General features: G+C 41.4%; 1 protein-coding gene across 9 annotated transcripts in view; it reads right to left on the bottom strand.

The window, feature by feature from the left end:
- The window catches only part of Map4k3 (mitogen-activated protein kinase kinase kinase kinase 3), a 154,087-nt gene that overhangs the window by 47,558 nt on the left and 91,032 nt on the right, over nucleotides 1-15,497 (bottom strand). For all 9 annotated transcript variants that reach the window (XM_085690988.2, XM_085690984.2, XM_085690986.2 and 6 more), the window contains exons 9-13: nucleotides 12,435-12,566; nucleotides 12,223-12,285; nucleotides 12,055-12,136; nucleotides 11,862-11,972; nucleotides 3,186-3,264 (exon numbers count right to left, since the gene is read on the bottom strand). In XM_085690988.2, coding sequence (XP_085547114.1) covers nucleotides 3,186-3,264; nucleotides 11,862-11,972; nucleotides 12,055-12,136; nucleotides 12,223-12,285; nucleotides 12,435-12,566 — 467 coding nt within the window. The remainder of the gene's footprint in view (nucleotides 1-3,185; nucleotides 3,265-11,861; nucleotides 11,973-12,054; nucleotides 12,137-12,222; nucleotides 12,286-12,434; nucleotides 12,567-15,497) is intronic.

Here is a 15,497-nt window from a genome sequence, read left to right as displayed (position 1 = left end):
CCATGCCAGGCCCATTTCTCACTCTTCCTGCAGTCTGAGGATCAGAATGTAGCTCTTGGCCACTGCTCCAGTGCCATGCATGCCCCCAATTAAATGCTTTCTTTTCTAAGATTTGTCATGGTCATGGTGTTTCTTCACACTGGTCCAGACTTCTGACCCTCAAGATCTTTGTGAGACAATGTATGTTTTCAGCCAGCTGAACTGTACTCAGTCCCCTACTCTCTGGTGCTCTAATGCACTCCATGTTTCACGACCTTCCTGAGATGAAATCAGTCACAAGTATAAAGATTTGTGAGGTGGCTAAGGCAGGAAAATCAATTCCACCATGGGCTACATAGAGAGTTCAAGGCCAGCCTGGGCTAACAGCAAAACCAAAAGGAGAAAGGATACAACAGTTAATTATTAAGAATGTTAGCCAAGGGGCGGGAGAGATGGCTCAGAGGTTAAGAGCACCAGAGTTCAAGTCTAGCACTGAAATGGCCATTTACGGTTGTCTGTAACTCCAGTTCTAGGGAATCTGACACCTTCACACTAATGCACATAAAATAAAATACATTATTTTTAAAAAGATGCGAGTCAAAACATATTGTCAATCAAACTTAAGAGAAAGAACTGGTCTCAAAGCAAAATTACTTTCATCATTTTTTAAAAAATTTTAACTTTACAGGTAAAGTGTAAATAACAGGATTAGAGAGATGGTTTAGTCATTAAGAGCATGGGTTCCTCTTCCAGAGGAGCTGGGTTTGGTTTCTAGGATCCAAATGATGGTTCATGATCATCTGTTAACTCCAATTCCAGGGATATCTGATTGCCCTCTTCTGGCCTGCATGGACACTGCATATATATGACTAAAATATATTCAGATAAAGACTCATACATAGAAAACAAAAATAAATCCATTTAAAAATTGCTAATATTTAGCATTAATTAAGAAAAACCAACAGATGTGAACATCTGATAATAAAAGGCACAAGTTTTCAAGTGCTGAGAAACAGTCCTATACAGCCTCGCTATGTGTGAGGGTGTGTGTGAGTATGTGTGCACTGGCCGTGGTTAATGGCTCAGAAGTCAAAGGAAGGTCTGGAGTAGACTGCTTAAGAAGGGGCTCTTCGTCGCAGTTTGCACACAATCTCACATCACAGATTACAGAATAACTTTCGGCAAGTTATTAAGATAGCATTCAGCATCTCTCTCTGTTCCTGTACTCTGTGGATGGGGACAAAAGTCTCCAAAGGGACCCATTCTTCACAGCTAACACTGACATCACTATTCTGACGCTGTGTTCCCCGAGTTCCCAACACTATGACATGCCTCTTCCAGTCTCTTCCAGCTACTGTTTAAATGACTGCTGACCATCCCAGTGTGCAATACTGCCTGTGCTCTTAATAATGCCATATCTCTGCCTATAAGGCTGCATCTGTTTTTTCTACCACTTCCTTGCATGTACACAAGGCAACAGTTGAAGACAAAGGGGCTTCCTAAAAATGAAAGGGACACAAACAGCCTTTCTGCAAAGAAGAAAATTTTATACCTGTTGGTTGAACACCATTCAGTTGAGAACTAACTGGTCATGCTGAGAAATTCAGGCAGTTGGAAACAAAATATTATGAAGAAGAAATATACTTAATCACTGCTACAAAGCATTTTTTTATAGGTAATATCACAGAGCACTCTTCTATATGGCAAATTTTACATGTAATCATGAAACACCTTGTACTAGCTGTTTTTATTTATTTATTTACTTTTCCTCAACTTGACATAAGCTACAGTCATCTGAGAGGAGGGAATCCTAATTTAAAAAATGCCCCCACCAAACTGGCCTGTGAAGATTTTCTTGACTGATGATAGATGGGGGATGGAGAGTGCCGTGCTTACTGAGGTGGTGCCACTGTGGGCTGGATGTCCTGAGTACTTTAAAAAAGACAGCTGAGCAAGCCACAGGAGCAAGTAAGTAAGCAGTGTTCCTCCACGGCCTCTACATCAGCTCCTGCCCTACCTGGAGCTCCTGTCAAGTGCCTTCCTTAGATTATGGCTCACAAGCTGTACCATGAAATAAACCCTTTCCTCCCCAAGCTGCTTTTTGTCATGATGTTTATCACAGCAAGAGGAACCCCAAATTACTCCCCAAATATTCATTAAAACAAAGAGTAAGACTCAAAAGTCTCAGATACCAAATCCATAAATAACCAAAAGTAGAGCTTTAAACCTGCTGTTCCCTCAACATATGAAGAATATGACACTTATTAAAGGCAACAAAGTAGGCAAGAGTCTGTTTGGCTGTTGATGCAAATTGGCAAATTAGCAACGAGGGATCAAGAGATCAGTGGGTGGACTCTCGGGCCAATCTGAGACCAGCCTCCAAGTAGGCTCTGGATAGGAGAAGCCTGAGAAGGAAGCCAGCTTTAAGTCCCAGGTAACACACAGCTGGAGTGCAGATATCTCTCTAGTTCACACATAGTGTGGCCTTTGGCACAGGCACATGCTAGGAGCTTGTCAGAAGATCCACTCTATCTCCATCTACTGAAGCATGGGCTGTATCCAACAAGCTCTCTAGTACCTCACATTTACTTTCCCTAGTTCCCATGTTTTACTTTTCCTTCCAAAATGTAACATATATATCCCCCTTCTTGTCACCAAAAGTTCCAAAGGTAATAAAGAAAATAAAATTCATATAGCTCTCATTAAACTTTACACATAACAACAGTGTTACGCCTTTAATCCCAGCACTTGGGAGGCAGAGGCAGGTGGATCTCTGTGAGTTCAAGGTCAGCCTAGTCTACAAGAGCTAGTTTCAGGACAGGCTCCAAAGCTACAGAGAAACCCTGTCAAGAAAAAAAACAAAACAAACAAACAAACAAAAACCCAACCAACCAAACCAAACAAAAAACAAAACAACAACAAAGCAAAAACAAATTAAAAAGGTAACTTAAAGAAAAAACATTCTAACTAAGCTACAGCTTAAAAATCTCATTTTGGGGGCTGGAGAGATGACTCATAGGTTAAGAGCATTGACTGCTCTTCCAGAGGTCCTGAGTTCAATTCCTAGCAACCGCATGGTGGCTCACAACCGCCTGTAATGCAGTCTGGTGCCCTCTTCTGGCGTGCGGGCATACATGCGGGCAGAACACTGTATAAAAGATTCATTTCTGGTTACTGACTTAGGATGGTAGAGGGTCTGTACTCACAGTTTATCTCGGAGCGTGTTTTTTCTTCTCTCACATTTCTACTTGTTGAAGGAATTCTATGTGGTACAGCAACAAGAGGCTTAAAAAAACCAAAAACACCTGATAATGAAGTCAGTTTATGTTTCATTTCACAAAAATAAAAATTAAAGCAAATTTTCATATTTTAAAAGGGTAATCACAGTATCAATTCAAACTATGAAGGTAAAAATAAAAATATTTTAAGTTGTCCACTCAAAACAAACTTTTTATTGTGGTAGAATGTGCTTCTATAACTAGGTAAAATACACAAAAAATTAAATCATGTTATCTGTTTATTTGTACACATAACACTAGGGGTTTACACAGATCCTTTGCAAAAGAAAGAAATGGTTATACTCAGGCAGAGAAACCAAGAACAGTAGCTCTCAACCTGTAGGTCAACCCCCTGGGGGAGGTGTCAAAAGACCCTTTCACAGGATTTGCATATCAATTATTCTACATATCAGATCTTTACAATATGATTCATAGCAGTAGCAAAATTACAGTTATGAAGTAGCAGCAAATAGAATTTAATGGTTGGTGTCAGCTCAACATGAGGAAGTGTATTAAAGGGTCACAGCATTAGGAAGGCTCAGAGTTACTGAGCCAGAAGCAGTGGGGCACACCTACAGACCCAGCTATTCCAGGGTGGGGGTTGAGGCAGAAGAATTCACCCCAGGTGAAGAATGTCCGCCTGGGTAATATGAGACTGTTTCCATATGAAAGAATGAAAACTAAAAACATTATGAAGAAAAGGAAAGATAGCATTATGAAGATTGTAGATAACATTTCATAATGATGGAGTCTATGCATCTTTTACTCATTTTTAATTTTATTATATTTTAACTTTTTATTTGTGAACATTCATGCATGTGTGGAGGTCAGGGGACAACCTGGGAGAGTTGGTTCTCTCCTTCCACCACGTAGGTCCTAGGGATGGAACTTTGCTATCAGGTTGGGTAGCAAACACCTTTACCCACTGAACCATCTGGCCCTTAGGTGTCTTTTAAAGCTTATTCTTTGGCTTACAGATTTTTGAAATAACATTAAATATATATTCACTTGCAGAGGGTAGGAGGTAACAACATGTTTCATTTTTTGCCACAATATGAACTGAACTGACTGAAGCAAGACTGCTCAAAACTGTTTAATTATGTTTCTGTCAGCTTCAGCATTTGTTTTTCAGAAGCCCCCACCGCCTTCATTAAAAGTATGCTCTACATTCCACAGTCTCTTTGGCTTTTACATGCACCATTATAATTTCTGCTAGCAAAAGGTAAGTCCATAAGAAATCATTTAATTTGTAAAGGAGTTGTTCATGTAAGTTGGCTTTTGCCTATTGTCAATGTGAGAGCTATCAAGGACTAAAAGTATCAAAAGAATGAATGGAAACTTATGATTTAGGGAAACTCTTTGTGAGTGCAATCTCCAGCATGTCAAAAATCAGGTTCCCAGAAGTTACTTGGTTAGACAAAAAGAGACGATCTAGAGGCCATATTGTTTCCAGCATGAACAGCAGAGGCAAACCAAAGCCTCATGGAATTTTCCATTCACAGGTACTAACTGAGATGGTTGGACAAGAAAGCCTCCCTTGAAAAAAATGCACACAGAGAAAAATCACCCGGGGAAAGGGCGGTCATGATACCTTCCCTGAAGCTAAAGAGGGGGATGACACTGGGTACAACTTACTCTAATTAACATGGCCAAAAAGGAAGAGATCAAATGAGTTTGGAATCTGGGAGAGGGGGGCCTCTGAAGGTACAAATGCCAGAGACACATTCTCAAAAAATAAACAGAATTTAAGCTTGACCTTTCAAACATGAATTGTTCCCAATAAATGTAATGTACACTAGTCATAAAATCTGCTGTGATAAGTTCTAAGTGTAGGAAAAAACAGTAATTCACAGCGATGATGAGGTAAGAATCACCCTAATGGCATGTAAAGAACGAAGTCACTCACAATGATGAATAACTTTCAACTTTCTTTTTAAACAATGCTTTCCATGCCTTGAGACTGAAGTAATTTCTAAGACATATTAAGTATTGTGAATAAAATAAACCATTTTTGGTTTGTTGAAAAAACAATCACATTCATTCATTCATATGTGCACGCATCTCTGTGGACACATGCCATGGCATGCATGTGGAGGTCAGAGGACAACTTGAGTGAGTCAGTTTTCTCTTTGTAACATGCATGTTCCAGGAACTGAACTCAGGTCCTCAGGGTTAGCAGCATAAGCTCTTTCCTTAACCACTGTGCCATCTCACCAACCACCTGCCTTTTCATTCACAGGACCCATATAGGCCAGGTCGGCCTGCTTTTACTCATTTTGCCTCCACCTCAGTTCTGGCATTACAGATGTACACCACTATGCCAAACTATTTCTTTTTAATTTAAGATTTTATGTTGCTCAGAATAGCTTCAAATTTTCTATGTAGCTGAGGAAACCTTTGAACTCTTAATCTTCCCTCTACCTCCCAAGGGCTGAGATTATAGGTCTGCACAATCATGCTTGGCTCTGACTTTTTAAAAAATTTGCTTCTTGAAAAATATATAAAATTTTATCCTTTATAAGTCATTTCATGTTGGTTCAAGTTATTACTAATAGGTTCTATGACTATTATTAGATAACACAAATGAAATATAGCCCTTTAAAGAATGAACTAAATAACAATATCAGGTTTATACTAAATGAAGGAAAGATGTAGACAATATGATAGCACTTGCTAGTTGACATAAGCCAGTTTATTTATTTATATATACATATAGAATTTTATTATGTAGGAAACACTGGCTTTGAACTTGTGATCCTGCTAGTGATGATGATCAAAGTGTCTGTCACCGTGCTTAGCAAGCTAGTGTTTTATGACCAGAGGGGAATTTTGTACACAAAGAGACATATGACATTACTGGGGACATTTCTGGTTTTACAACTAAGGATTAAAGGATGCTACTGGCAACTAAAGGGATACTTTTAAATTTCCTGCCCTCACGCTGCAGCTGCTCACAGCTAATGCTTTTCCAACCCTAATACACACAGCGTTCTGTCTGACACGGCCTGTGATAACGGGAGTGGTGGCGGCCTCCACTTCTCTTCTAGGTGAAGGATTAGCCGACTAAGGCTCATGGTCAATTCCCACTGCAGTCTGTTTCTATAGAAAGGTCTCATTGGAGTATCACCAAACCCCTTTCGGGATTATTTGCTCACTAGCAAAGTCTGGAACTGACAAGCCACAGGGCTCAAATTAAAATCCACTTCTATTTGGAGTTTTAGGGAAAATGGATGCCAATCATCTTAGATCAAATCTAAGACAAGTGAATTCTGATGTTTTGACGTCATAAGTTCACTTTCAGATCCCCATATTTAAAAACATAATCAGGCACATACACCTTACCACAAAAGAAACTTGTAGTCAACCCAACAATAATGTCCCTTAAATTTTCTAAGAATTTTACAAAATATGAAGAATACAATCTTTCTTTGAGAGGTAACTGGTGTGTGGGCTAGTTTTTATCAACTTGAAACAAGCTGGGGTCAACGCCTCCATCAGACTGGCCAGCAGTCAAGACTACAGGGCATTCATTTTTAATTTGTGATTAATATGGAAGGGCTCAGCCCATTGTGGGCAGTGCCACCCCTTGCAGGTGCCCCTGGTTGGCACAAGAAAGCAGTCTAAGGAAGCCATGAAGAGCAAGACAGTGCTCCTCCTGGCATCTGCTTCAGCTCCTGCCTTGGAGTAGGAGGGCCTTCTGTTTATGTGTTACTTTCATTGGTCAAATAAAGAAACTGCCTTGGCCTTCTGATGGGACAGCAGCTTAGATAGGTGGAGAAGACAGAACAGAATTCTGGGAGGAGAAGGCAGTGAGGCAGACACCATGGCTCTCCTCTCTGAGATGGATGTAGGTTAGACTCATCCTGGTAAGTCACAGTCACGTGGTGATATACAGATTATTAGAAATGGGTTAATTAAGATGTGAGAGTTAGCCAAGAAGAGGCTAGATATAATGGGCCAGGCAGTGTTTAAATGAATACAAATTTCCGTGTAATTATTTTGGGTGTAATTACACTAGCGGGGAGCTGAGCGGCAGGATGCAGTCGGCTGCTCTTCATTACAACACTGCCTTGGTTTCCCTAATGATCAACCATGACTGTGACTCTAAGCCAAATAACCCTTTCCTCCCCAATTGGTTTTCATCAGTGATTTACCACAGCAATGGAAGGCAAACTAGGACATGGGCAATAATATTAAATATCCAAATAAAATACATTTATCTCTTAAACTTCCTTTAAGTCTATTCTAAATATACTTATGTACTATATGGTGTTATTCAATGTAAAGAAATCCATTATTCAAATACTTGGTCACAGGAATCCAGCAAAATAGAATAAACATTTACAGTTATGTGTTCCTTTACTTTCAAAATTATAATAATAATTATTATTATGTGTACATGATGTGTGCTTGGGTGCACATGCATGTGTGTGTGATATGCTTCAGTGCGTGCGTGTCTATCTGTGAGATGTGTGTTTGGGTACACGTGTACCATGGGTGCATAAAGAGGACAGATGACAACTTTGGGAGTCAGATCTCTGTATCTGGGATGGAACTCAGGCTGTCAGGCTTGAGTAGAAAGTGATTTTAAGCCACAGAACCATCATGCTAGCTCACACTTACATTTTATCATATAGAAGCTGGCCTTGACTGTAGTCATTGCACACAGATACTATTCAAGGATGTACAGTATTTACACATTGAATTCAAGCATTTAGATTAAGAAGCTGATTCTCATTTTTTAAATGTCTGGATGGAGCTGGAGATGGCTCAGTGGTCCCACTCCCAGCACCTGTGTCAGGTAGCTAATGACCACTTGTAACTCCAGCTACACGGAGAGCTGCACTTCTGATCCCTGTATGCATCTGCACTCACATGCACACACCTACACACACACAATTAAAATGATATTAATAAAACGTAAAACAGTCTTGACATTCTTAATCATCAGTCCTTTCCTGCAGTTCCTTCAGGCCACACTGCACCCAACAGCGAAGTCTCTGAGTTCTCTCATAGGAAGTGTCTCTGAGTTCTCTCACAGGAAGTGTCTCTGAGTTCTCTCACAGGAAGTGTCTGAGTTCTCTCACAGAAAGTGTCTCTGACTCCTCTCACAGGAAGTGTCTGAGTTCTCTCACAGAAAGTGTCTCTGACTCCTCTCACAGGAAGTGTCTCTGAGTTCTCTCACAGGAAGTGTCTCTGACTCCTCTCACAGGAAGTAACTCTGAGTTCTCTTACAGGAAGTGTCTCTGAGTTCTCTCATAGGAAGTGTCTCTGAGTTCTCTCACAGGAAGTGTCTGAGTTCTCTCACAGGAAGTACTTCTGAGTTCTCTTACAGGAAGTATCTCTGAGTTCTCTCACAGGAAGTACTTCTGAGTTCTCTCACAGGAAGTGCCTCTGACTCCTCTCACAGGAAGTGTCTGAGTTCTCTCACAGGAAGTGTCTCTGAGTTCTCTTACAGGAAGTATCTCTGAGTTCTCTCATAGGAAGTGTCTCTGAGTTCTCTCACAGGAAGTGTCTGAGTTCTCTCATAGGAAGTGTCTCTGAGTTCTCTTACAGGAAGTATCTCTGAGTTCTCTCACAGGAAGTACTTCTGAGTTCTCTCACAGGAAGTGCCTCTGACTCCTCTCACAGGAAGTGCCTCTGACTCCTCTCATAGGAAGTGTCTGAGTTCTCTCATAGGAAGTGTCTCTGAGTTCTCTCACAGGAAGTGGCTATTCTTTTTTCTTACTACTGAAACAGAGCTTTTGAAGATTATGGGATGTATTTCACTCACAGTAGCTTCCTTATAATGTTCACTGGGCTGAACATAATTTAATATTTAAAACTGAATCCATAATCCAATAGCTGTTCAAAGGCTGCAACCAGAAGAAACCACGGAGAAATGTGGCAGAGAGGAAAACTATAACTAAAGAAAATATGCTGCAGCCTTTTCACTAAGTTAACAAGAGAGAAACTCAAGGAAGTAATGCTAAAAGCATTAAAAACAAGTTTTCTTCAGTGAACAAATTTTCTTCCTTATATTTTCCTTGAAGTCATCCCTCTTCTCTTTCCTTTTATTAGAATTATGCTAAGTGACTGCCCCTAAGAAAGGGCATAATGGGAATAGCTCATCTACTTAATGTTAATTCATGGGGGTTCTTGCAACCTTAGGGAGCCATGAGGCCATGTCTGAAGCCCTCAGCAACTCCACTGTTCACCTGAAGTTGATGTAGCATCTATCTCAGGTGATAACAATGCCTAGCAAGTTTCTCCTACAGGAAAGACTCACACACCCCCATTGCTGCTGCATGGAGTCTTTAGAATTCTCCTGTAATGGTCTGTCCTGTCCCTTTAAGAGACAAGCCCTGTCCACCCCCTCCCCCACCTGCTGAGACAAACACATCTTGAATCAGCCTGAGTCAATTCCAGCCTGAGTCCCTTCCCTTCCATCTCTCTCTCAAAGAGGTAGTTGCTGCCATGGCTCCCCCTCTCTGTTTCTCTCTCTCTCTCTCTCTCTCTCTCTGCTCTTCTCCCTTCTCCCCTTCCCTTCTTTCCTGTTTCCCTCCATAACCCACTAAATAAATACCCAACTTCACTCTACAGGGTGTGCCTATCCATCTGGGTCTCTCACCCACCATGTGGCTCCCTGCCTAGGACTTGCTGGTCCTCATGGCCTGCAGGCCACTCGGGGGCTCCCTACCTAGGACCCAGCTGCCTTTGTGGACCCGTGGCCTGCTGCCTGCTGCAGCCACTTGGGGAACAGTGCCATTTTACTTAAACCATAACACCTCCTTCCCCAAAGTGTCTACATTTAATGTCTATTTGTCTTCTGTGGACACAGTTCAAAAGGACATGTTGAGTCACAAGCAGACTGAGTTTAGACAACAATGCAGTGCTTACTGCACTGTAATAAGTAATGGTTCTTATTCTGCAGTGACACCAGCTTCTTACAAGGCAGCTCATGTCCCAGTGACTACAGCACATTAGTTGTCATTGCATCAAATACCAACGTCAACCCTGGCTCACCAACTGCTATGCAAACAACAGGCTCACATCTCAACAGTGACTAGAAAGGAGGCTCAGAAGGGAGAATGGTAGAAAGCATCTTTGCTCTGTGTCATGAGGTCACAGGACAAGGTGTGCTGTACTTGGTAGCTACTGGTCAGCAGGCTATGGGGTGATGAGTGATCTAGATTACTTTTCAATATAAAAATGAAATACACAAATCTTAGCCTTACTTCCTATTATATATTAATACTATATAATATCATTCACTTCCACATATATATATATACACATACACATATACATACATATATATATGTAATTGATAATGTAAGTTTTTAATGATTGAACAAAAAATTAAAATCTGATGGAAAAATCTAATTATTCCCATTAATTATTAAGACTGCTTTGCAGAGTTTCTGCTTTACATGGTCTAGGGACTCAAACACCTCAGACAGACCTTGAACTTATAATCTTCTTGTTTTAGTCTCCAGAGTGCTAAGATTATAAGAGTGCACCACCACATCTGGCCTTGTACTATGCAGGTATAGGACCTCTTTTGTACTAATCAAATTTATAAAGCCAAGTTTCCTAAAATTGCACAAAACAGCAAAAACTAATTACTTCCCTAGTATTGGATCAAATACACTTTACACTTTCATACTTCCAGACTTCTTTTCAGAACTTATCAAAAAGAGATGGTATTTATCAGAGCATAAATACGGAGAGCTAGGATGACACTGAACTCACACAGGGGTCTCCCCAAGACAAGCTGACCATCTACCTGAACTATGGAGATGAGTCTTGCTCTTTCAGCGTCACCTTGGAACTCCGCATCATCCCGAGCGCCTTGCAGTCCAACTGAAGGCAGTAACAGAATCTGGCTGTGCACTTGACTATTGTAGGACAGGTGGATTCGCTAACAGAAATGGGGCTTCCACCATGTTAGGGCTATTGTATATCTAAAACTGGCTTGTTTTTATATCCATGGTGGAGAATCATGGTTTCAGTTCTTAACTACCAATTCCCAATACCGTACAAAGCCTGGTATCAGGGTTCTTTCAAGAAACCTGGAGTTTATGCTTTAACATCATCTAGATGCACCTCCCCTGCTGACTGAGCAACCTAACGTGACTATGGTGAGGTAACTACGGTGATTTCAACAGTGGACGCAATGGTTCTGCCGTCTCCCACAACTGTCACCAAAGAGCCAGTGAGAACATCTAGTACTGGGCAGTGCCTTTTATCCCAGCACTCAGGACACAGTGGCAGGTGGATCTCTGAGTTTGAGGCCAGCCTGGTCTATATACAGAGTGAGTTCCAGGACAGCCAGAACTGTTACCTGTCTCAAAACACCAAAAAAAAAAAAAAAAAAAAAAAAAAAGGAAAAATGCATCAAGTGACTTCCAGAACAAAGAATTAATTACCCTCCCCAAGCAAGAGTTTGCTTAAACTAGAAGATAAAAAAGTTTAAAGAGTCTCTCTCTCTCTCTCTCTCTCTCTCTCACACACACACACACACACACACACACACACACACACACACACACGTGTGCATGCACGCAAGCACATGCACACATAAAACTACTACGTGCACTAGTCAGTGAAAAAAAGGCCTACCTCAGGGTCATCGTCATCGAAGTCGTGGAATGTGGAATGGTCTGGATTATTCACTTTATCCAGCAACTCTATTGCCAAAGACCTTGTCAGAGGCTGGGTGACAAAGGGGTGCTATAAAACACACAAAACACTTTAGAAATTGGATTGCACACCTATTTTCTGAGTATGTGAATGTTTCAGGGTAAACTAATACCTGTAGTAGCTTTTCGGCAGTGGGCCTTTTCTTTGGATTTTTGGTAAGTGCCATCTTCACGAAATGATGGAAACTATTTGACCTGAGAAAGGTTGGAAATTAAGCTTCTGTAGTTTAATTCCCTTCTTGCTTACCTTATTATAAAAGTCAATAAACAAAGATACTTACCATTTCAACTTATCTTTTAGTTTAGGAGGCTGGAAATTGCTTTTTGTCATTAGAAATAATGCCCTGGAAAACAAATAAAACATTGGACATTTCCACATTTCACATTCTAACAACAAGAATACATTCCTATCTGGTCCCATCAAGGCTAAAGTATATTCATGACGTAGTCAATAAGGATCAATCTGCACTGGGCCTAGTGTGGGCACACTGACCTCATGGGGTGAAGGTCAAACATGGGTGGCTGGAGCTCAGCCAGCTCGATGGCAGTGATGCCCACTGCCCACAGGTCACACAGCTGATTGTACCCTCCTTTCCTCTCAACAGCTGCAACTTCTGGGGCCATCCTGCAGGAAATAATCCAGAAACAGAATCTTTGTGGTTAGTGTGCTTCCCTTTATTCTCATGAGAGGCACATGGACTTGTCAGTATCTCAGTTAAGTTCTGTTTAGTCCTTGGTGTCTGGAAATAGATAGACTTTCCTAGCTACTTTCCCCAAGTACTTGGTGTCTCATCTCAATCTTCCCAGTTCTTCCTTCATCCATTACCTACACTACAAAGTTTATGGAAATTCACCAGTGTGACACTAACCTGCCCCAAATTTGCTCACATTTGTAACAAAATGGTCATAACCATTTTGTTTTTGTTTCACAGGACAGTCATGTTGTTTGCCTGCAACTTGGTCATTGCTTCTATGTTACCATTTCTCCAGGCACCAAGAATTTTCACATTTGCATTTGATTTATATTTACTATAAACTTTTGAATGTTTTTAAAAAGTTTTATTACAATAATGAAAAAGTTACCAAAATGAGTGCTTTCTTTTCAAATTTTTTTTATTCGGAGGGAAGTTACCCAGTTTTGGTAACTTTTAAATTCATTTTAACTTTGCTATTGTTTTAGTCTAATTATACCTTGACTTGCTTAAATGGTTAATTTTCAAATACACAAAATTTGAAATCCCAAACCATAGTTTGAGAAATAACTGAGAAAAACACACAACATTTCCAGTTCAAAAGCTCAAGTTGAGTGGGTGCCTCACAAATGCACATACTGTTTTCCAGTATGGCTGCAGGGAGTCAGGTCAGGTACAATAGAACAAAACAAACAGGCAATCAAAACACTTGGTCTTAAAAATGATTTCATCCTGAAATACTCTCCTGGAAATGTAAACCACGGTCAGGAAAGGGACGTTCAAGTGTTCTGGGTCTTAGTTGTTGACTAAGGTGCAGTCATAGAAGAGAAAAGCCCCACAGGGGCGGGCACTCGCTGCTGAGCTCAGAAAGCGGCAGTCACTCTTCCCAAAGCCCAGCACACAAGCGAGCTTCACAAGGACACCCAGATGGGGCAGCTACTCCTGCCATTTACAACCATATGTGCCACTCGTCTGTGAACCAGAGCTTGCTGCTACAAATACACAATTTAATAAAATATTATGAACACCCCCTGCCCCAGGCCCTGCCCCAAAACAGGGTTTCACTGTGTAACAGACCTGGCTGTCTTGGAGCTCACTCTGTAGACCAGGCTAATCTCAAACTCACAGAGATCCCCCTGCCTCAGCCTCCCCAGTGCTGGGATTAAAGGCGTGTTACACCAGGCCTAGCTGAACACTCTTATTGTAAGAGTAAAAAGACTAACTTCTGACCAAAATTAGCAAATGCTTTAGAAAAATTTGTTACAGACAAGTTTGTAAAGACAACCACCAAAAAGCCTAGCGAATAAGGCAAGAGCATGGCAATCACAAAGTACTGTGATGGCCCCACGCCTGTGACTCCGTGTGCAGGATAGCTGAAGAAAGGACAGGAGAACCAGAGCAACACTGGCCACAGGAGTTGCCAGAGGTGAAGGGTGGGTACAGAAATGTGTCTGGATTTATCTTGATGGTTATCCTCCACCAATAGCTGCTGGGTAAGTATGAGCTTTGTCATCAAAAATGCAATGTCTAGAGGGAATTCACTACTAATCCTATCTTCCCGCTTCAGCAGGCTTTCCTGACTAGTCACTAGCCTGACCGCTTTGCAAGAGCGATTCTGTATTCTGAGATAAAGGTGGGAAAGGCACGGCACAAGACAGAGACAGAGAGCAGGAGTGTTAACCAACCTCACCTAACTCAGTGTCACATGCTCCCCAGGTATCTCCCACTCTACTGGGATTAATTTCTGAAGGGATTAACTTCTGGCGATGGCGGTAAAGATGAGTCCTCAATGAACATTAACGGGTTATGTATAGAGAATCGGGTGAGTCAGGAGATGTGTGTGTTCCTCCAGATGCTTAAAGAATAGGGAGAGAGGACTTGGGAAGAGCAGTGGATTCTCCTCAAATTCTTACTCCTCTCTGAAAGCAAGCCAGAACCAGGAAAGGCAGAATAAGGAGAAACAAGTACACACCTTCTGAAGCCCTAGGAAATATACCTTACCTAGCACCACAGAGACCAAAACAGACTGCAGAATAACGCTTCGAGAAGACAAGGCAACCCAAGGGTGCAGAGGGTGAGAATGCATGACTGAGTAGCCTCATAGACTTCCCCACATGCTGTACTAGCTAACCAAAGTCAGGTTGAGGCTGGCTGAGGACAATAATAGTGCTTAAATGTCAACAGTTAATTCCCTAGGTTTCTACTCTGATCCACTGAGCCCAGCAATTCCTCCTTCCTCGTTCTCACAGGACAAGGACCAGTAAAATATGACAGGCTTTGCTCGGGAATTAAGTAGATATGAGTACGGAATACTGAGTTCCCCGGTGCTCTTTGCCCGCCCATGCTGAGAACACTAACCACCAGGCCCACACCTTGCCTTTGCTGCATACCGAGATGTAAGTCAGCTTTGCTTTCGTATTCTGAGCCAGGCTCTATTTGCCCATCTATTAGGATGTCCTCAACCTCTTGCGCTCCAATGAGTCTCCTGTCTCAGCCCCTCAAAGCTGGGACTATAGGTATATACACCACATTCAGTTCTACAGCCAGTTGCTACCATCTTGCTCTTTGGTGTGAACTAATATACAATGATTTTTAAACTTTTGAGGGACGCCCCCTTCATAAAAGCCTGAATGTAAAAAGCTGAGGAATTCTTAAAGAAATTCAAAGATTTTTTGACCTTCTCAACTCTGTAACTCTGGCAGGCCAGCAACTTGCTATATAGGCAGATCAAGCTGGCCTTGAAAACACTGAGATTCATCTGGATCTCGAACATAAGTATTTTTTAAGTGAGTGAAATGGAGTGGAGTGGTGCACACCTTTAATCCCAGTACGTGGGAAGCAGAGACAGGCAGATCTTTGTGAGT

The sequence above is a fragment of the Myodes glareolus genome, chromosome 6 (genome assembly GCF_982192425.1).
Source record: "Myodes glareolus chromosome 6, mMyoGla1.1, whole genome shotgun sequence".
Taxonomy (NCBI): domain Eukaryota; kingdom Metazoa; phylum Chordata; class Mammalia; order Rodentia; family Cricetidae; genus Myodes; species Myodes glareolus.
Note: the sequence above shows the minus strand (reverse complement) of the source record. Positions and strands in the feature narration are given on the sequence as shown.